This window comes from Pelodiscus sinensis, chromosome 9, assembly GCF_052426305.1.
Source record: "Pelodiscus sinensis isolate ZL-2025 chromosome 9, ASM5242630v1, whole genome shotgun sequence".
Lineage (NCBI taxonomy): Eukaryota > Metazoa > Chordata > Testudines > Trionychidae > Pelodiscus > Pelodiscus sinensis.
The window spans coordinates 64,532,544-64,555,217 of record NC_143060.1 but is presented as its reverse complement, the minus strand read 5'-3'; the positions used below and the strand labels follow the sequence as shown (position 1 = coordinate 64,555,217).

The following is a 22,674-nucleotide window of genomic DNA, read 5'->3' as shown; positions in this document are numbered from 1 at the left end:
CGCGGACTCCTCCCCCAGCGCCCTGCCGATGACGGGACACAGGCCCCGCCCCCCGCACGGAGCTATGGCGGCCGCATTCCTGTGGGCGTGGTCACATGACGTGCGGCCGCTCCTCACCGGGGCACCGGGGGGCGGGGGGATACGAACTGGCAGGAGGAGGGGGGGGAGGAATTTTCTTCCGGGGTGCGGGGCGCTCGGGGGGGGTTCGCTTCCGGCACGGCGTTCCGGCCCGTTCCCAGCCCCGGGAGGTAGGTACCTGCTCCCGCCCGGCCCCGCAGCCCCGGGTGCGGCCTGGACCCGCCCCGCCCCGCGGCGCTGTCACCCCCCGCGTCCTGCCCCGCCCGCCGGCCCTGCGAGGGGCAGCGCCCCCAGGGACCCCCCCCCCCCCCGCGCGCTGCTCCCCTCGGCGCCTCAGGCTGCCGGCCCCGCCCCGCGGCCGCTCCCCCGCTTCCCCCGGGGGCCGCTCCCCGCCACGTCCCCGTCCCCCTGGGGCAGCTCCCCCCGCCCCGTCCCCAGAGGACGCTCCTAGCGCACACAGCCCCGTCCTAACTCCCTCCCTCCCTTCCCTTCCCTTGAGTGTCTGCTCCGGCCCACCGAGAGAAAGTGCCCCTCGTCCCCCCCCCCGGGAGCTGCCCCCCCATCACCCCCCACAGCACCGTCGTACCCATGGGACCTTTCCCCTAAGCGCCATCCCCCCAGGGCTGTCCCTGGAACTACAGCCATGTCCCACTGGGCTGTCCCTCCAGGAGCAGCACTTCTCTTTTCTTAGCAAAAGGCAGGACATCCCTATCCAGCAAATTCTTTAGCCACCCACCAGCCTTTGAATCCTCCTTACACAAGACCACAGAGTGGAGGTTGTTACTCTCTAGACTTTTGGGGGGATTCTCCCTTGGGTGCACAGCAACAAGGCAATGCTAGCGCTTGTATGACTGCTTGTACATGCAAGGCATGGACTGCCACCTGTGTTTTCAGTCACTGTGCCCTCTAGATGTGCTCTGAGTAGGATGCTGACTACATCCCCACACTACAATTGCCCGTAGTGATGATGCTGGAACATCAGTGCAAGGTGTGAGGGAGAGAGCCTCCCACCCTTTCCCTGGGTTGAGAGTCCTCTCACCCCCTAGCCTAGTCCTTTCCATATGAGGGGCAGGATTCTGCTTCATCTTGGGGAAACCTCCCTCCCCCCATGTGTTACTTGTACAGCACAGTTATTTATACAAGTTGCAATTGTCTTGCTAACGTAAGATGCAGTCCCTTCCTTGAGGAACTTAACTTTTAAAGTGCAAGGGCAACAACAAGTAGTGGGAGGTAGAAGCCCAGTCAGTGATTACAATAAGATCCTGTGGTTGCTTCGGTTTGTGATACACACACACAGGATGGTTCTGCATTTTAACTGTTCCTTAAGAGTAAAAGCTTTTATCTTGAGTTCTCTTATTCTGATTAAACTGGAGTGGTCGGAGTAAAGGAGGGTAGATAGTGTGTGAGCACCAGAGGTGGTTAAGAAGCTGCAGGGGAGGAAAGTTGTGGGGAGATATGTGCAATGGGGGGGAGGGGGATAAAAAGCGATGGGGATCAAGAAGATAGATGCAGCTATTACATGAGGGAATTGGCAAGTTGTGACACTTCAAGTTAACTACCTCGGTGACTACATTCAGGCTAATGGAGATAAAGGAGAGGAAGGCAATGGTGAAATAAGTTTGTAGTGAAAGGTCCTAAAGACCTGACAGAGTGGTCAGCTTTTGCAGTCCTGCCATGTGAAGTATCTCTTGCAGAGATCTCCCTCCAGGACAGAGCTGGTCCTGGAGCAGAAGTGTGTGGCTTGCTTGAGGTGGGGACGAAGAAAAAATGGTAGCATCAGGAAAGCAGAGAACAGTAACTTGAAACATGCCCAGGCTGCTGGCATCAGTGGAGTTTCAGCAGAGGCTGTTTCCAGAATTGGGCTCAAGCATTAATTTTGGAGTTGCATAGAGTGTGGAATGCTGATTTGCTGTTCAGGTGACACCGGCTGGATATGTTGGACCTGTATGCTCCTTACCACCTTGTGCTTTGGCTATTGGAAAAAAAACCCTGTCTTAATACATTCCACACTCTAGCCAAGAAGCAGTAGCTACCAGAAATATTCCGTTTGTCTCTTACTCCTGTGCAGGGAGTTTATGAAGAGACTCAGGAATGAAGTGGGCTTTAGTATCTAGACAACGTCAGACTCTGTATGATGATGTATAGATTAAAACCTTCTAATACAAGAGCCCTATTATTGCTAACTCTGAGCATTCAGAAGTCCTGGTTAGGATGCAAACCCTCTCCCCAAATATTTAAAACTGAATAAATATGGTTTTGTTACCCTTTTGGCCCTTTAAAATCGACGAGTTCAAGCTTCTCTTCAGCCATGAGCACTAGAAGCTTTTTAAAAAAAGCTCCAAAAGCTGCAATTATCATCCAGCTCTAGGAGCAGGAGGGTTTGAGACACCAAATATAAACTCAAAAAACCCACCGCGAGAGCTGGCAAGTTTTATTGCTGGAAAAAGTTGGTGAGTTACAGAGACAAGGTCCCCATTCAGTTTATAATTTGGACCAAGAATTTGTCAATTACATTTTCCAGTTCAAAAGCTATTCAGTTGACCAGTGGCAATAGTTAATACTGCCAGTCCACAAGCACTACACTTCTCCTGTTTAACTCTCAACCCCTCCAACAGAGGGTTTGCAGCTTTCCCTGTGAGTCCACCGAGCCTGCTCTTTGTGTCTAAGGGTGAAGGTCAAGTTAAGGACCTTTCACTGAAAACATACCACGCAAACTTTAGGCAAAGATTGAGATACCATAGCAGTTGAGATCTCCAGAGTGAGGCATTTTCTAATATAAGCAGAAAACTAGTGTTAAGGCCAATACCTTAAGCAGTATTTAAAAATACATCAGAAGTCTCTACAGCCTCTGGGGCACATTTGTAATATGCTCCCTGTAAGCAGTACTGGCCAAGTGATGCTTCCAAAGGCTCTTCAGGTAAAGACCTGGAGGAATGCGTGTGGGGTTTGCTGTCAGACTGGAAGGGCGTATGAAGTGGGGTACCTCTGTTCTGGGCCTACTTCTATTCAATATCCTCATCAATGATTTAGATATTGGCATAGAGAATACATTTTTGAATTGTGCAGACAGTACCAAGTTGGGAGGGGTTGCCAGGGCTTTGGAGAATAGGATTAAAATTCAAAGTTATCTGGACAAACTGGAGAAATGGTCTGAAGTAAAGAGCATGAAATTCAGTAAGTTCAAATACAGAAGACATCACTTCAGCAGGAGCAATCAGTTGCACGTGTTGAAAACGGAAAATTACTGCCTAGGAAGGAGTACTGCAGAAAAGGATCTGGGGGGTTATAGCAGATCACAAGCTAAATATGGGTCAATGTGACACTGTTGCAAAAAACAAACATACATACATTCTGGGCTGTGTTAGCAGAGCTTTGTTAACAAGACACGAGAAGTAATTCTTCCGCTCTGCTCAGTCTTGATTAGGCCATTGTGTCCAATTCTGGGCACCACATTTCAGGAAAGGCGTGGACAAACTGCAGAAAGTCCAGAGAAGTTGTTAAAGATCTAGAAAACATGAGGGAAGATTTAATAAAAAAGGGGGGGGTGTTTAGTCTGGAGACAAGATGACTGAGGTAGGACAGAACAGTTTTCAAGTACATAAAAGTTTGTTAGAAGGTGGAGAGAGAAAAATTATTCTCCTTAATCTCTGAGGTTAGTTAGGACAAGAAGCAATGGGCTTAAACTGCAGCAAAGGAGGTTTAGGTTGGACATCGGAAACATTTTCCAACTGTTACAGTGGCTGAATTCTGTAATAAATTGCCTAGCAAGACTTTGAAAGGTTTTGAAAGACTTGGGAGACAAACACCTGCCAAGGGTGATCTAGAACTTAGTCCCCTGCACTCAATGCAGGATTGATCTAGAAGGCCTTTCACAATCCCTTTCAGTCCTACAATTACATAATTCAAAGTTGGGATGGGGGGGGGGGAGAGGCGGAGGGATTGTTTTTGGTTTTGCTGCAACACTACAGCTAGAAACTAATACCCGAAAATGCAAAAATTGTCTCTCAGGAGTATTGACTCCTAGGCTATGTTTACACTCGCGACTTCTTGCGCAAGAACATCTTGCACAAGGGTTCTTGTGCAAGAAGTCTTGTGCAAGAAAATGTCCACACTGCCATGTGCACGCTATGCTTTTTCGCAAGAGCTCCCATGGTAGTGTGGACGCTCTCTTGCGCAAGAAAGCTCCGACGGCCATTTGAGCCATAGGGCTTTCTTGCGCAAGAAATCCCTGCTGAGCGTCCACACTGCCCTCTTGCGCAAGAGCTCCTGCCCAAGAGGGCTTACACCTGTTAAAAAGGAGCGTAGCTCTTGCGCAAGAAGCCCTCTCTTACCACGCCGTACTGCACATTTCCTTGCGCAAGAGTGGGCGAGCAGTGTAGAGGCTCTGCGGATTCTTGCGCAAGAACGGCCGTACTTGCGCAGGAAGCCGCGAGTGTAGACATAGCCTTACAGTGTATGTTTATCTTTTGTTGATTGGGGAGGGGGCGGGGGGAAGCGTGTTAAAGGTGATTTTTCAAAGGGAAAGGAGGAAATTTGTCTGTGGACAAGATACAACCAAAAGCTCTCTCAGAAGCTTACCCAAGTCCTAAAGTATCATTTCTTCAGAGTCAATGTAAACAAAAATCTTCAAATCCCAGTGCCTCAAGGGGAAACAAACACATGTTCTGATTTTCCTCTGCCATCAGGGTTAAGGGAAATAAACTGACAGATTGTTCTTAAGATGTTCTCCCAAGAACAGCTGACTTCCCTTACCATGCCTGTAGAATACTACTGCCAACACTTCTATATCTCAGGCTGGGTTCCTATCCATTAACCCTTGCCTCCCAACCTAGGGCTGCCTGGTGCCCTAAGGTTTCCAGACCCAGATGTGTAGAATGTTGGTCTATTTAAAAATTCTAATCTGAGGATTGTATTACTTTAGCCCTTTGCACTCTGTTTTCTTGTTTGTGTTTTAAAAGACAGGAGAAAAAGGAAGAACCTTTAGATGTGTCACCGTGAAGTTACACAGTTGCTTTGGGCAACTTACAGGTTTTAATCTTATCCGCCCTGTAGATACACAAAATTTCTGTACTGTTTTGCAATTTTTCACACAGCTTTGTGGTATGACAGACAGTTATGTAGCTTCAAGCTTGGTATCACACTTTGCTGTGCATGGACAAACCTGCTTCCTTTGAACCCTGATTCCCTGATCTTGGAAAGACATACATACTTAACTTTATGTGTATGACTAGTCTCATTGATTTGTGATTTCTCAGAGTAGACGCAATCTAAAACAGGATATTCCTGGATTCCTCACTATTGTTTTGATGCCTGCTTCAGTCTGTCTAATCAGTATGTCAGATGCCATCCAAGTTGGAGTCTGTTTATGCCACAAGTGGTCTTTATTGAATCCTATTTAGTTTCATGGTCTCCATCTATAGTCTTTTTAATCATTCTTATTTGTATTTACGTTTGGCTCACTTGGAGTTTTTACCAGATAGAGCCAAGGCTCATTTTCATTGCCAACAAGATACTCAAGGGTCATAGAAATGAGTTAAGCCCCTCTGAAAAGTTCAGCCTTGTTTGTGGGAAGCAGGCTTTAGGACCCAGCGAGTCTAATGCCAGCCTGGGAAAACTCATTACAAAGGGGTCACGACTCACAACCCATTTTGTGGTCCAGACCCGCAGTTTAAGAACCACCGATCTAGACTGATTATCTAATCTGACCTCCTGCATAACCCCAGCCGGGGAATTTACCCAACATAATTCCCAGAGCAAAGCTTTTGCAAGAGCATCCAATCTCAATTTACAAATTGCCGGTGATGGAGAATCCATCATAAGCCTTGGTAAATGGTTAATTACCCTCCCTGTTAAACAAGTACACCTCGTTTCCCATCTGATTTCTCTGTCTTCAGCTCCCAGCCGTTGGATCGTGTTGTGCATTTCTCAGGTAGGCTGCAGAGCCCATTAATAGAAACGTGTTCCCAATGTAGTTATTTATACACTGTAATCAAGTCCACGGGTGGAAGGTGCTGCATGTGCAGATTATCACTGGTCCCATTAAATCCTGTTTTCCTTTCTAGCGGGGTTGTGCACCTACATCTGGGGCAGCCATGGAGAAAAGTGGGAACATTCAGCTGGAGATCCCGGACTTCAGCAACTCTGTCCTGAGCCACCTCAACCAGCTGCGCATGCAGGGCCGCCTGTGTGACATAGTGGTCAACGTGCAAGGACAGGCGTTCCGCGCTCACAAAGTGGTGCTGGCTGCGAGCTCGCCCTACTTCCGCGACCACATGTCACTGAACGAGATGAGCACGGTCTCCATTTCCGTCATCAAGAACCCCACTGTTTTTGAGCAGCTCCTTTCCTTTTGTTACACCGGGCGGATATGCCTGCAGTTGGCTGACATCATCAGTTACCTAACTGCAGCCAGCTTCCTGCAGATGCAGCACATTATAGACAAATGCACACAGATCCTGGAGGGAATTCACTTCAAAATTAATGTGGCAGAGGTTGAAGCTGAACTGAGCCAAACTCGGACAAAGCATCAAGAGAGACCCCCAGAGTCTCATCGGGTTACCCCAAATCTAAGCCGCTCTTTGAGCCCACGGCACAACACTCCAAAAGGGAGTCGTCTAGGCCAGGTCAGCACTGTGCTGGACATTCGGGAGCTGAGCCCCCCTGAGGAGTCCACCAGTCCTCAGATAATTGAGCAGAGTTCCGACGTGGAGAGCCGGGAGCCCATCTTGCGGATTAACAGAGCGGGACAGTGGTACGTTGAGACGGGCGTGGCAGACCGAGGGGGACGGAACGATGAGGATGTTAGGGTGCTCGGAGGAGTGCGCATTAAAACTGAGAACCTGGAGGAGTGGCTGGGGACGGAGAATCAGCCATCAGGAGAAGATGGAAGCAGCGCTGAGGAGGTCACAGCCATGGTAATTGACACAACAGGCCACGGATCAATGGGCCCGGAGACTTACACATTAGGGTCATCAGGAGCCAAAGTGGTTAGGCCAACCAGCAGTGAGATTGACAGGTGAGGTTCCTTTAACCCATTTACTGAGTGTGGTTGGAAGAGCAGAGTCCATGATATTTGTACCTGGCTTGACCATGTGTCTTTCCTGATCGTTTGCTACCGTTCATTTCACACGCTCTCCTTAGGCATGTGCGCTGAGAGATTTTCTTCAAAAGCATTTCTGTTACTAGTCCTCAGGTGTCTGCTGGGTGGTGAATAAGAACAGCATCTGCAGTTACAGGCTAGGTAGGATAAAATCAACCTCTTTCAGAAAGGAGCTGGTCGCCAGCTGTGACTCAGGAGGAAACTTCCTCCTGGTGGTACAGGATTATAGAATTCAGTGTGTTGGGGAGGGTGTTAAATCTTCCTCTGAAGCAGCCGCCACTGGCCACTTTGGGACAGAGAACACAGGATTGGATGAACAGCTGTTCTTTCCTGATGTGACCGTTTCTCTGGTAAGAACACAAAGCCTTGATTTATAAGAGGTGATTATATTTGTGTTGTGTCAACTCCCTATCCCTCTGCCTGCCTGACTTGTTCTGATCAAAGCAAAAGGTTCCGGCTGTGTTTGTTGTGTGCGTCTTTCTCACCCTTCCCTCTCTTCTCTCCCATCCTCCCGACTTTCCAGGCCTCTGAGAGAGCAGCTTCCTGGAAGTAGTGGATGCTCCGTCATTTAAAACAATAAAAGCTCTGTAAACTATACTGAGAGGTATCAGTCCTGGGCTTGCCCACAGGGGGAACAAACCGGCTCTGGATAGGTCTCGTTTTTAATTTCTGTGATTCTATTCATTCGTCTCCTTAGATCAGCAGGCCTTAGACACTTGGGTATTCATCGTTTTTCACCACACACAACGTTCACCACTTCTTCCCTGGAGCCATCTGCATCGCCCATGGGACATCCCTCAGCTGCATTTGCCCAGGGAGCTTGGAAGACTGGAGGTGCCTTTTGAGCAGAGCTTTCTTCTCTTGTAGTGCTTCCTAAGGCGTTGGGCTATCCCACTGCCTTTTTTTTATTTTAATAACAACCCAAAACCTGCCTGTTCCTGAATCAAGGTGATTGACACAGCTTCATATTTCAGATATTAAAACTGAAAGCACAGTCTGTCCTGGTGTTTCTTTTTCATTTGCACTGCTCTACGTTCTGTCTTCTGATGGGGAAGAGCAAGAAGAGATTCTCTGCGGCTATTCTTCTTGCCCCTTTGTATGTGTACTGACTGTACTGCACCGGTAGCCATTAAAAACTATTTCTGCTCTTCCCCCCCGCCACAGATTTAGCCCTTCTGGCAGTATGGTCACTGTAACTGAGCGGTTCCGATCGAAAAGCGAGTCTCCCGGGCGGATGGATGAGCCGAAGCAGCCCAATTCCCAGGTACACAACCTAGCACCAGGGGTTGGGTTTGCCTGTTTGGATAACCAGGGACTGATAGTGTTGGAAAGCTACAGTTACTGTATTGTGACCAAAAAGGCATGTCATGTTATATGATAGAAATACTGTATGGATCTGTGGCAACCAAAGACTTAGGCTTTTCCTTTGCTTCTTATTCGCTTGCTTTTTAAGTGCTTGGGTTTTATAAGTGGTGTAAGAGGTAATTCGCACTTTGGTTAAAAGAACAAGAAGACTCCTGCTAACCATGTTTACACAAACTCCTGGTGGTGCTGCCATGGGTGCAGCTGTGTTGATGGTAGCTCTGGAAGGAATTTTTTTCCCTAAAAATGCCCTCGGATTGCTAGAGTCATAGAAGATAAAAGCTGGCTGCTGGCTCACAGCTAACTTGAATAGTTCAGGCATTAGGAGTTTGTGCAGATGGTTGTGGATTCTGTCTTCATTGATGCTCTGGAGAGGGTGGCAAAAGTGCACCTTTTAAGTCATTTAAAATATGTCTTTGAGGGATAGAGGGATACATGGAAAAAGATTTTGCAAAGCTGTCAAAAAGCAGCCATATTAAAGGCTCTTACTCTTTGAATGTAAGTACTTTGTGTATTAAATGCTTAGTACACGCTTTGCTTGTCAGCAGTCCATAAACCTGGAAACTATGAGGCTTTTGTGTGGTTGTTGTTATAATGGGGGACTAATGGGACACATCTACAGAGCCAGGACCACAGCTTCAAAAACTTTGTGTCTGCTACTGGAGCCAGAGGAAGAGATTTCAGCATTTGGCACTTAATATATTGGTGCCAAGAGAGGATTTAAGTGTTTCTTATTGTCCTTCTCGCTGACTGTCTTCCTTTTTCTGTCTTTCTGGCCCAGGTGGAGGAGTCAGCCATGATCGGAGTGAGTGGTTATGTTGAGTATCTCCGTGAACAGGAAGTGTCTGAGCGGTGGTTCCGGTACAACCCACGGCTCACCTGCATCTACTGCGCCAAATCCTTCAACCAGAAAGGCAGTCTGGACCGGCACATGCGTCTCCACATGGGCATCACGCCCTTTGTCTGCCGCATGTGCGGTAAAAAGTACACCCGCAAGGATCAGCTGGAGTATCACATCCGCAAGCACACAGGCAACAAGCCCTTTCACTGCCATGTCTGCGGCAAGAGCTTCCCTTTCCAGGCCATCCTCAACCAGCACTTTCGCAAAAACCACCCTGGCTGTGTGCCTCTGGAGGGGCCGCACAGCATTTCCCCCGAGACCACCGTCACCTCCAGAGGGCAGGCTGAGGAAGAGTCTCCCCCGCAGGAGGAAGTTGTTGCGGCCGGGGAGACGGCACAGGGATCTGTGTCCACCACTGGGCCAGATTGAAACGGGCTGTGGGGGAGGACCCTATTCCCGTTTGGCTGTAGGCAGTCAGCACCGAGACGGCAGGCTGGTACTGTCATCAGCACAAGGCCACCACCGGACAGGATGTTGCCAAAACAGAAGAATAACACAAACAAAGTGCTAAAAGCTTTTCCCCGTTTCCTCATCTCCTTGGGAAAACAAACACAAAACAACTGGGTCATTCGACTTCGGATTCAGGGATCGACGGGATTTTTTAAAATGTTTTTAATATATTCAGCAGCGAGCCAGGAGAAGCAGCCGTTTTATTTCTTGACAACATTTTGGCTCAGCACCTCGGTCTCTGTGATGGTGTTGGCTGTAATGGCCCCGATTCAGTGCGTGCAGTGCACAGGTGTCTGTCTTCGAAACAGCTGCTGGTCCGTCACATGGGATAGCAGGGGCAAGGAACACGTTACCCTTCTCTTTTCCCAGGTAGTTGTCCTGTTAAAGAAATATCAGTCTCCTGGATCTTCCCCTGCCTTAGTGTATTTATCCCTGTCTTACTTTGGTGTGTGTCGTTCAAAATTTTAATTAAACCGTTAACGTGAGGGCTTTCTGCTTGCCCTTTCCAGGCGTGTGGCATCCTGCCCGCTTGTTAAAAGCGGGCAGCAGCCTTTGAATAGTATTCTAGAGGTCAGCAAAATCTGAAGCGTTTAGGCTACTGAAAGTGAAATTAACAGCTGTGAGGTTTGCATTAGACTCTACTACACTTTTTAGGGAGGGGGTTTGGGACAGGGAAGGCTTACTGGTGGTAGTATTAATAGCACAGAGCATTCCAGCTTCCTGACCCGTTTCTGCACACTGCAGTGTTTCACATGTTGCCAAGAGTTAGGAAGGGGTTTCTTGTCTGAATGAATTGACAAGTGAGAGGCTGACTACCAAAGTCATCTTTGGCTTCCCCTGCACTTGGTCTTACATAAGAGCAATACTGTCTATCGAAACAGTCCAATCCCAGTGAAATTGTCATGGGCTGTTGTTTTTAACTATGTCTCCGTGTACTACTTTGATAAGTTTATATAAATCAAATGCAAAAAAACCCAACATTAACTCCTCAGAATGGTTCAGGAAATTCAAAGTTGCTGTTCCTACAGTAATTGCAACTCCGTCCCTTGCACATATTATATTCCTCATAGCTCTAATAAGTGTAGCAAGCCCAGAGAGACATGCCTGCAGCACGTCTCAGAGGTGTTTGCTCATGCGCTTGTGGTTTTTATAAATAAAAATATAGTATCGATGCAAATTCAAAAGAGCAACAGTTTTGATGCCCCTTTTTAAAAGTCTTTAAAAATATGCAATAGTTTGAGAGTTTGCTTTGGCTTTGGTGCTGGGTTTTTGTGTAGGTGCAAATAGGGATGAACTTCTGGTCTTACTCTGGTTGGAGATTAGAATTAGGAGAGTCTGCGTGTCTGAAGGAACCCTGCCTTCAGAGGGAACGCAGAGAGGATGAACGCTGGGTTTGTGAGAGGAGCAAGGGGGCGTTTGAAAAACAGTGTAAACATGAGCACAGATTTGGCAGACAGGAGACCTCAGTGTTATTCCTTGCCCTTCTAGTGACTTTGCGTACAGCGATATAGCAAAAAAAAAAAAAAGACCTGTGGCAGTAATATCGGAGCTTCGTCAGCTGACCCAGACTCTGAGACTTGTTGCCACAGGATTTTGTGTGTTGCTTTGTTGATGTACCTGACAGTGAAATCTTGGCCAAACCAAACCTTCCCATGCCAGTTTCCCTGTCTGTAAAATGGGGATAATAATACTTCCCTACCTCACAATGGGCTTGAATGGAAGAACTCTAGAAGGGCAAAGTATTATTATCCATTCTCCTTCTGTGTACTCAAAGGGTCACACTGCCTCTTTCCCAGATAGCTCCGGCGGTGGTAGCTCTGTGCGTGCAGTGTAGGGGAGAGGAATTGGAATGAGCAGTTTGAATCCGGTGGTGCCACCATAGAATGCAATCAGGATGCTGTCTCTCAGGAAAGCTTTGGGGATGTTCTGAGGTAGGATAGTTGCAAAGTACAGAGCTGTTAATTACAGTTGGGATTGGTCCTGCCTTGGGCAGGGGGCTGGACTTGATGACCTCCTGAGGTCTCTTCCAGCTCTATGATTCTATAATAGTAGAACCTCAGTTATAAATTGGTCAGCCAAAACCAGAAGTATGCAATCAGGCAGCCACAAAGACAAAGGAAAAAGGAAAAAAAAAGGAGAAGGAAATACATACTGTGTAAAACGTAAACTACTAAAATAACAAAGGGAAAAGCAGCACTTTCCTTCTGCTTAGTAAAGTTTCAAAGTTCTAGTAAGTAAATGTTCAGCTGTAAACTTCAGAAGGAGCAGCCATAATGTTTTGTTCAGCACTGCGAACATTGAGTTACAAACAGCCTCCTTTCCCGAGATGTTCATAGCACTGAGGTTCTACTGCATTTAAAATGCAGAGGCTGATAATGTACGGGCCTGTCAAGTGGCAGCCTAAGACTGTGAGCTAGTGAAGGTCAAACAAAGTATGACCGGAAACCTTACGAGTGTTTGAAAGTGGTCACAAAAGAAAGGAGAGAGGTGGTTAGTAGTGTGGATTTCTCCAAAATCACAGCAGGAGGGGAAGTGGGAATCCACAGAATATGCTGCTTTAGTCATAGCTTTTGAACTTACCAAAAAAACCTACTAGAGAGCATCAGAAAATACTTGTAGTTACCTGCACAATTGTGTTTAAAATAGAACTTTTAAAATACTACCAACTGTAAAACATAAAATTATTTATATACATACAATATATATATTATATATATAGTGGGAAAGTTTCCCTACTGAGCTTGCTGTGAAGAGAAGGGTGAAGATGAGGTAACTGCTATATAAGCAAAATTTCTCCGAAGCTAATAGCAACAGATCCATCGGGATTAAGCAATGAAGGCCTGAGATGAAATAGTGAATGCCTTGTTCGTATGGCATGGGTGTGAGTTTCCTGAACAGGTTTTTACTGTATTGATACTGTGAACAGAGAAGATCCCAGTAATCGAGGATCATATCAGCACTTCCTTGCTTATTGATTCACTCCTTAATTGGCCTGGCAAGAGCCATGAAATTGTTTATTAGCCGAGGCTAGTCTCAGAAATAAACAATAATAAAGCTTGTGAATTTTTGTGTGTGTGCAGTACTTGCCGTTGTACAAACAACCATTTCTGATTGCATGTGAAAGAGCCAGTATTCTTGTCCAGGCCTTGTTGAGGTGAAGTTTATAGCTTGTAGCTAGGGCAAGTGTAAAGTATGGGTGTGGAGATCATTAGTACACTTCCTGTACCTTTACTGAATGAGTATGTGCGGATATTTGTGTGTGCGTGGAGCTCCTGGTGTCTCTTGTGCTTTCTGTAACAATGCTGAAAGCTATCTGCACTAGCAGTTTGAGAACCAGGTTGGAAAGGGCAGTTTCTGAAATTATCCATCCCTAGTGGTGCAGTTTTCTAGTGCAAACAAAGCCAGAATGGGAAATACAGGCAGTCCCCGGGTTATGTACAAGATAGGGACTGTAGGTTTGTTCTTAAGTTGAATTTGTATGTAAGTCGGAACTGGTACATATTGTAGGGGAAACTCGAGCCAAACATTTCTCCAGAGCTCAGTTTTATTCTCCCACACCTCACTTCCCTCAGTCCTTTATTCTCAAGCTGAGGTGTCTGCTGAGAAAAGCCGCTCCGTGTCTCCCTGGTCTGCTGGGGGGGAGGTGGGGAGGAGCGCTAGCTTCGCGTCTCTCTGGTCTGCTGGGGGGAAGCAGCAAGTGCGGGGTTGCCTCACCCCGTTTGTAAGTAGGGATCCGATGTAAGTCGGATCCATGTAACCCGGGGACTGCTTGTAACAGAAATGACCGGTGTCTTCCCTACAGAAGAAAAAGGAATGCTCATTTTTTAGCAAGGGTGCTGCTGCTTTTAGCAGCTTTTCATGGCATGGTGATAAAAACCTTAGGGTGGCACACATGGGGATTTTACTTCTATTGCAGCTCCACTGATGTTGGGGGGAAAAGATAAATATTTTTCTAGTATTGACATATCTTGGATTGGCTGGGGATCTGACTTGGCATTTCGCTGTGTAACTGCAGCTTTTCACCTTTGCCAAACTGTGATTTCAACTGTGATTTAAAGGGAGCTGTGTAGAGAAGAGCTCTGTTGTGTATTAATACTTCTGTAATTAACATTTCTGTGCAAACTTTAGAACCAGGGCTTAAAAGCCCACTTGCTTACATGCTCCAGGCAAAAGAGGAACATGGATCATCGATTTCTGCAGAATATCGTTTTTCTGAAGTGAGGGGAAAAAATTCGTATTCTCGACAGCAAAGATAACCTTCCAAATATGAACCGATGCAGGCATCTCCCTGAGTCTGCAGTAAGCTCTGGTCCCTTCACAGCTGGCCATAGCTTTGCCAAGTAGCAGCAGAGTGAAATTAATGCTACTCTGAACAGTTTCATTGCTGCTGCTGGGTTTTCCATGAATAGCTGGGGGGGGGGGGGGGGGGGGGGAGAATTGTGTCAGTACTGTGCTGCTGCTTTTCAGGAAAGCTGAAATGCCTCCTGGCAAGGAGAGGAATGGCAAACTCTCAACTACATTCTTGCAGCAGCCTTGAGACTCTGGAGTTACAGGAGGGGAAAAGAGAGCTGCTTCTCTTTTCCCACAGCCAGCTGGAGAAGGGTGGACGATACACATATTTGTATTTCTAGACAGGCTGATGTACAAGTTGGAGTCTCCTAATAGGATCCGGAGATAGCAACCTGATAAGAATCCAAGCAATCGACAGGGTGAGGGGGGTGGGGAAACCCCTACTTACTTTCGTATCAGTCTCTGGGCTTCTCATCGGGTTATTGCTGGTGGAGTTTCTTCATGGGCACCCACTGATCATCTTTCACACTCTGGTCAGTGCGGTTAGTCCTCAGGCAAGTCAGGTTGTTTGTAAAATTTTCTAGCAACCTTCTATAGAATTCAGCTGTCAAAGGCCTGGATAACGAAATAGAAATGAAATAAGGATAATTTCACTTGTAGATCACTGGTTTAAATCTCGCTGGGCTGTGTAGTGACTAAACTTTGTTTTCCTCTGGCAGCTGATCAGTGCAGGAAATATGTTTGGAACTAATTGGCAGCGTTGCGGAAAGTCTTAACAGAGAGACTGTGGATTGAATGAGCCCAGAACCAGGACACATGCAGCCTCACATATGGTCCTTCCAGACCAGAGTGGAAACAAATCAATAGGACAAGTGCAAGTAAACCAGAAGAACACATCCTTGCACTTGTGTGGAATCCCTTTGACTTAAATATAGATCTGTTTGAAGGATTTGGGGCCTTAACTGTTACATGCTACTGCATAAGCTGATGAACAAATGAAAAATGATCTGGAAGATGCAGTTTACTTAGCAGAAATTAGCCCGTAAAATGGATATGTTGAGTCACGCATTTTAATTAGCAGCAAAAATTAGCACCCAGAAAACCTAAGTAGTTAAATTTTATAAAAATCTGCTGGTTTGCACACAGTGGTGCCTGACTAATTTAGAGTGCAATTAGAGCAGGCAGATGATTTCCATTTTCAGGGCTGCTAACTGCTTTGCTTGCTCTTTTGGAAATATTTTGAGGGTAGCAGAGAAATGCTGCTTCTTGGAACATCAAATTGTTTTCTGGTTTTAGTTTGGGGTTTTGGTGTAATTCAAGTTTGTCAGAGAAGAATATTACCCTTAATTCTCTCTTTCATGAGATGACGATCTAGTGTCTGATGCTTGGGATCTGAAATCAGAAAATCTGTGCTCTTTGAACAACTCTACTGTGTGTCGCTGGACAAGTTTCCCTTGATTGAAATGGAGATAATGGTTTTCAGTGGAGTGCAATATATGTTGTGAGGCACAGTTCACTGATAGTTGTAAAGCACTTTAAGATCCTCGAGGGAAGGCTGTGGAGCTAGCAGAAAATGTTCCTTATGTAAGCCATTGTCATTCAAGGGAAATTTTTATATAAAAATATATATTTGTAACCAAATGGAAGCTAGTACTATGCAAACACTACAGGCTGTGGTTTGAAAGCAATCCGTGCCGGGTGTTTTAGGGCTGTTTGGGGAGTAGAATACCTTGGCTTTTAAACAGGCATTTTGGCCAGAAGAGTCCTCCCTTGTCTAGTTACCTTGGCGCATTGTTGCATGTGAATGAGCAGTGAAGTGCACCCTAAAAGGGCCATCTTTGAAAATGTAGCTTTCTGGTAAACGTAATGGGAAATAGAGAGCCTGGAGTTTGGGAAGGTGGAGCTGAAGTATTTGGGTTGCTAGCTACTAAAGCACAGAAGGGTCTAGTGCAGAAGTTCCCAAACTGTGGGGCATTCCCAAGGGAGGGGCCTCACAAGAACATGATGGGGCCATGCTGAAAGGCCAGGGTCGAGGTGAGGGGATTCAGACCACCCAGATTCCCTGTGAGTACTGAACCCTTTCCCTGATCAAACCTCTCTCCACAGTTACGGAGGGGCGAGCCTGAGACATGAATCTATGAAGATGGGCTCCACAAGAACATTTGGGAACCTCTGATCTAAAGAACAAGGCTGTGACATTTGCATGGTTGAGTGAGAGTCTGACTGGAAATGCAGGTCTTCCACACCGAGGGTTGAGTTGGCTTCTCAAGAATCTTCTTATCCCTGAATATTACTGAGGGCGAGTGGCTGGGATCCATTGTGTTAGTGTCATGGGGCTGAATCTAGGCCTATTGAAGTCACTGAAATCTCGACATAGACAGGACCAGAATTTGGCCAGTTGAGAGCAAAGAGTCTGATGTGGTTTGTGCCATTTCTCCACGTCAGGTCAGAGCTTTGCTTCTGGTGTGACTCTTTCGCCTTAACTTCTAAGGTGAACTCAGAATATCTCTAGCCAGACTCTTCATTGCTCTGTTTCGCTTCCTCTTCCCCAGGGATTGCGAGGTTTCTTGTTGTGTTCTCCTCCTCCAAACTGTGAAGAAATTACTACTGTCTCTTTTCATTTGCTTTTGTTTATAAAAGTCAGCCAGTCTGCAACTCATCTGTGTAAGTTTCACTATCCAGAGCTTTGGTATCTGGTATGCCCCAGGAATGGTTGCAATAGATCATATATGTTATGATACTGTGGTGGGGAGAAATTAAGCCATCAGTAAAGAAAACAGAATTTTGCTTATTCCAGCTATCAGTAGGAATGTATAAACTTTGCAATATTAAACCACCCCACAACATTCTACAGGCAGTCCCCGGGTTACGTACAAGATAGGGACTGTAGGTTTGTTCTTAAATTGAATTTGTATGTAAGTCGGAACTGGTACATATTGTAGGGGAAACTCTAGCCAAACATTTCTCCAGAGCTCAGTTTTATTCTCCCACACCTCACTTCCCTCAGTCCTTTATTCTCAAGCTGAGGTGTCTGCTGAGAAAAGCTGCTCCGTGTCTCCCTGGCCTGCTGGGGGAGGGGGGGGGGCGCTAGCTTCGCGTCTCCCTGGTCTGCTGGGGGGAAGCTAGTGCGGGGTTGCCTCGGATCCATGTAACCCGGGGACTGCCTGTACTTTAAAATCAACTTTAGTCTGGTCACAAATTATAGATTGCTATATGACACCTCTTGATAGCGGAAGGGCAGTTGGAGGGGATGTCTCTGAGCAGTTCTTAGAACTCTTATTTACATCCATCACTTTGACTTGGGAACCAGCATTGGTGAATCTCTTAAGAATTTTAACCTTGAAATCTTTGCGACTGGGTGAGGAGAATGGATTGAGGGTTAGAACAAGAGATTTCTAAATTATATTTTCTCTTCCAAACTAGTGAAATATTTCTGTTTTTGGAGACACAAGCTTTCTCCTTTTGGCTCTCGTTACCGACTTCTCTAGTACAGGGCAGGGCAATCTAGGCTAGAGAGTGGCCTCCTTCATCTCAGGGGGCCACAAAATTGTTGTAACCAAGACAGTCTCCTGGGATAAGGCAGATTTGCAGAAAGCGCTTGCGTCCCTAGAATTTGTGAGATGTGCCAATTGAACCGTAGCAGCACTTTGATTGGATGCCGAGGGAGCACATGGCTCTTACTGGGGATGTAAAATCCCGTGTAATTGGTTGACCGGTTAAACATAGTGCTGACGCTACATTTAACTGATTAAAGGGGCTTGGAGGGGTTTGCTCAAGCAGGGCTGGAGCAGCCCCCTGGCCTGCCGGGGTTGGGCTAGAGTAGCCCCACCATAGGAAGGGGTGCTCCAGCCCGGCTCTCCCAGCCCCCTGCAGGGCTTGGCGCAAACGTTCCTGCCGGACCCTGCGTGGGGGCTGCTGGTGGAACTGGAGCAGTTCTCTGCCTGAGTCTGGGCCACGGGCTGGGGGCTGTTCCTGGGTACTGGTTAGCTGGTTAACCATTATCCAGCAAGCCTCGCCCATTCAGGGTGATGCTTATCGGATAACGCTTAACCGGTTACCCGTTAACATCCTTAGCTCTCACAATGTTGTGTGCCATCAGCGCCCACCTCACCTCATGTGCCCTTGTTTTAAGTGATAGAAATGTAGCCGTGTTAGTCTGGGGTAGCTGAAGCAAAATGCAGGACAATGTAGCACTTTAAAGACTAACAAGATGGTTTATTAGATGATGAGCTTTTGTGGGCCAGACCCACTTCCTCAGATCAAATATTCCTCTATTTGATCTGAGGAAGTGGGTCTGGCCCACGAAAGCTCATCATCTAATAAACCATCTTGTTAGTCTTTGAAGTGCTACATTGTCCTGCATTTTGCTTGTTTTAAGTGTGTGTCACTTCTGTAATACTGGCAGGAAAAAACCTACGTGGACGAAAACCAGCACAATCTGGCAAGCCCATGCATGGGAAATGGTAAACAAACTGTCTTGTGGGCCACACCTAGTGCTCCAGTGGGCCACAGCTCACCCATCACTGCTCCACCTTCCCAAGCGTCTCAGAGTTTTTCAAAGGGTGCATTGTACAGTTAGTGTCTACTTAGACGGGACAGGCTACCCCAATACAGTTCACATCCCTAGCAGCTGCTGGTCCCTAAGGAGAGTTTTGCCGCCACTTCAGAAGAGGCATGTATCTTACTGTGGTGGCTGACCAGAGATCAGAGGGGTGGCATGAGGAATATGACTCTTGATATTACAACTTCTCCTATTTGCTAGTTCTTCTGTGTATTGGAATGAGTTGCTTTTCTTTTGCATCTGACAGCAGCGCCCTTTCGGACTACTGGCTATTGATAAATCCCTGCTTGAGTATGATAGCAAGAGAGCTGACAGGCAATGACATTAGCAAAGCAAATTGCTTCTGTCGATTTATTGTGACTCCACAGTAGAACGTGAGTTACTGCCTCTGTGATTGGCCAGAGAAGATAGTAGTAAGCAGAGATGTGGTTATTCACTTACCTTGAGTCTAAAATATCAGTGGCATACTCAGCCTGTAAGAGACCATAGGCCATCGCAGCTGAGTCAGGTAGGGAAGAGAAGTAAACATTGTCTTCATTATAATGTGACTATTCCCCTGACTATTTCATCTGTAATGCAGAAGTATTTGTATCTGTTCCCCTCTAAAGTTAAAGCCAGGTTTATATGGGGTGGCCATGCATAGTAGAGGAGAGTGAATTCTAAAATGCTCCACCATGGAAGGGAATAGTTATTTATAATTACAAGCAGTATAGTATTAAGGCGGATTAGGGTAGGTAATTTGAGTGCATGGCAGCCGGACCTGTGCAGCCAATTAGCGTACACGTTTGGTGTGCTTTAGAATTCACACCCTTCTAGTGCACATTGTGGTATTGCGTAGACGAGGCCTAAGTCTCTAACTGGTGAATCGGAAGGTTAATTGTGTGCAAGACATTGATCCAAGAAACTGCATTGTGCCAGCCTGGCCTTTCTGTTAGCACGAATGTTTTGTTGTATTCAGATCATTGTGGAAAACTTTCTGAAACCTGTACTCTTTTGGCAAGAGCAGGTCCTTTATCACTGTAATTTAGTCATGTTTTTGCTTGGTAGGACTGGGAAGTCAGGCTGCCCTCCTGATCGTTATTGTCACTCCCTAGAGAGACCCCTCATTTTGCTGTGCCGTGCACCGCATCAAGGGAAGTGGAGGTGACGGCAGGGAGAAGCGAGTACGGAATGGTGTTTGGTCTGGGTGAACAGCTGTCTTTCCCTGGCTGCTCACAGTCACAATCCACGCACAGTGTAGGGTCCAAACTGACTCCCCTCACAGGATTCTGTTTTATTACCACAGAAATAAACTATGTACGTAGCCCAGAACGTCTCTCCAGGCTTAGCTGCTCATAATGTTTCTCCCACTGCATTACTCAGCCCTTGCCCTAGAGCGGTGTTTCTCATCCTTTTTTTTTATAAAGTACCCCTTTAAAAAAAAATTGCAAGTACCCCCAGTGCCTACAGTTTTCAGACACACACATTTGTTTTTCTACTGTTGCAACAAATTTGTTTAAACAACTTAATTGTAGCCAGGTCGGCGATGACATTTTTGGGCGTAAAAAGTACAAACATAATAAAGCGCTGTAAAACTTAAAACAAAAATTCAGTTTTCTTCAAATTTCAGTTGTGTTGACGTACCCCCCAGACTTCTCGAGTGCCCCTCAGAGTACTCGTGCCACTGGTTGAGAAACACTGCCCTAGAGCACCTCCCTCTAGAAACCTTCTCCGTCTTCTCCTATATCCAGTGTGGTAAAGAGCCACCTCCCTCTGGGTGAGTTAGCAGAACTCACTGCACAGTCCCCAACATAATCAGTGTCTGCTAGCAGGGTGTCTGCAAATACAAAAAAGATTTAAGTTAACTAGTTTCTGTCTGGTCCTGCCTTGTGGGGACTAGGTGTTCCACTGTGCTAGATGCTGTACAAACACATAGGAAGGCATATCCCTGCCTCAAGGAGATTGGACGTACTTCAGTTTTGTGAAGCAAGACTTCCTGTATAGGCCAAAATTTCCTGACGTAAAGCTTAGCTTGCAGTCAGTTTGTGGCGTTTGTGAGGTTATGATGGACATAATAGCGCTATGGTTCTCAGCCTTTTTTCATTTGCAAACCCCTTGCCCATTGCAAATGGAGGTAGGTTTAGGCCCCTTTGGAAATTTCTCGTCCGTGTAGATAGTTGAATTCTGTTCAGTCAGATTTCCGGCCAAGTCTTTTGCAGAGCTTTTGGATGTTGTCCATGGAGCACAGGTTGAAAACCACTGCACTAATGGACCCTTAAGTACAGTTGCCTTTAACAGGAGCCATGGGAATAAACTAGTTCAAGGGGAGGAGTATAGAATCGTGGGAGGACGCTTGCCTAAGAGCAAACATCCCTGCTAACCAGGGAGGAAGAGAAGAGTCATCGAACAAATGGACAAATATTTAGGGTGTGCATGGTATTTCTATTTGTATTTGGGCTCAGATAGTTTGAAATCATGTCACTTTTATTAACAAGAAAATAGCCCCTTTTTTTCCTTGGAAACAGGCAGAATAAATGAACACTAATCTAAATCAGCTAGAAACCCCCACCCTGATTGCACAGTGGCTTAGTAAAGATACTCCATGCAAAGGGTTTTGGTGGGCAGTCTGGCAGTTTTATTTATGTAAATGCATGTTTACAACACTGTTTTCACATCTGCAGTCTTGAGCGCCTACAAGCATTTAATATGAACGTGCCACATTGTTTTAAAGCTTTAATGCTTGTTCTGGAAATCTGTCTGCAAAACGCACAGATTTTTTCCAGTGCAATGTTTTTTGCACTTTCTGTTTATAGTTAATCTTGTTTAGTACCCTTCTTTAAGTAGGCCTCTAGGCCAGGCTGATATCAGTATTACAAGTCAGTGGTATGTTACAAAATGTGGGGAAAGAGGTGAAGGGACTCGCGCCATGCACGAGGACAACTGGCAGATACCAGAGACTGAGTGAGGACGTTAAGTATTGAGGCTTACCAACTGTGGCCTGACATTTACTGCAGTGATTTCCTTTTCCTCCAACGTCATTGTCACTGGCCACCTGTTGCACGAGCTATGGCTGTAGTGTGTCACCCCTAACCCCTCTTAAGCCAGAGTGGTCAAGGGGATTAATGGTTGAAGTTAGAGTCGTTGTAGGTGTTCAAGTCCATTGGGAGGCGTGTAGCTAATAACTGAGCTGAGATGCTAGATACTAGCAGAGGGACCAGAGGAGGGTCGCTACAGAATTCAACCCCAGTAAAAGACTTTTTAATTTGCCGTTTACAGTGATCATTACAAATGATGCCCAAAATCCATTTTTAGCAAGACAGTAGTCATTCAGGGTCGGCCTCAAATGCCGCTCACTGTATTAGGTGTAGTCAAATGGTTCAGCTTCTGCATGGTGAAATGGGCAGTTCTCGTCACTGCCATTTTAGATGTCTGGGAAGGAGAAAGTGGCTGGAGAGTTTCATTTACAGATCCTTCAGGGGTCTCATTGTTCCATTTCACGTGTCTAAATCCCTTTTTAAGTCTCAATGTTCCTAAAGTCCTTATGGTATGCCAGTAAAATATGCTTTTGCACACGCGAGTAACTGCCCCTGTATGTTTGCCTGAGCCTTTACCTATTTGCACACATGTCCACACACATTGTGTTGGTGTAATTGTAGGGATGTTGCGTGTGTGTGTGTGAAAGAGAGAGAGGGAAAATATAGCACTTTCAGGGCAGGGCCTATTGGTCTCTCGGTAGAGAGGCCTAAAGCCCTGTTGTAGCACAGCGATTTGTCTGTTTCTGCCATTAAGGAGAGATGAACGATAATTTCTCCTCTTTCCTAAGAGTATTTGTGGTGATAGTCACAGCGAACCAGAGATGTAGAAAATGGCTCTCGCTCTACAAGCACTTAACAGCCGCCACCACAGTAACCAGGAATCTAGGTCCCATCCTTGAATCCACATATCACAGCTCAT

General features: G+C 46.3%; 1 protein-coding gene across 1 annotated transcript; it reads left to right on the top strand.

Moving 5' to 3' along the window:
• Positions 1 to 80: 80 nt before the first annotated feature.
• On the top strand, positions 81 to 18,402 carry ZBTB37 (zinc finger and BTB domain containing 37). The gene is made up of 4 exons (XM_075936949.2): positions 81 to 248; positions 6,141 to 7,093; positions 8,342 to 8,441; positions 9,321 to 18,402. Exons 1-4 carry the CDS (start codon positions 96 to 98, stop codon positions 9,807 to 9,809), a joined length of 1,695 nt encoding a protein of 564 aa, XP_075793064.2. The 5' UTR covers positions 81 to 95; the 3' UTR covers positions 9,810 to 18,402.
• The last annotated feature ends 4,272 nt before the right edge of the window (positions 18,403 to 22,674 follow it).

Bases quoted from the DNA above. Each gene is read 5' to 3' on its own strand.
- ZBTB37 (XM_075936949.2), top strand. From the start codon at position 96: ATGACGTGCGGCCGCTCCTCACCGGGGCACCGGGGGGCGGGGGGATAC. The intron at 7,094-8,341 runs GTGAGGTTCCTT...CCCCCGCCACAG, and splicing joins ACCAGCAGTGAGATTGACAG to ATTTAGCCCTTCTGGCAGTA. The intron at 8,442-9,320 runs GTACACAACCTA...TTTCTGGCCCAG, and splicing joins CGAAGCAGCCCAATTCCCAG to GTGGAGGAGTCAGCCATGAT.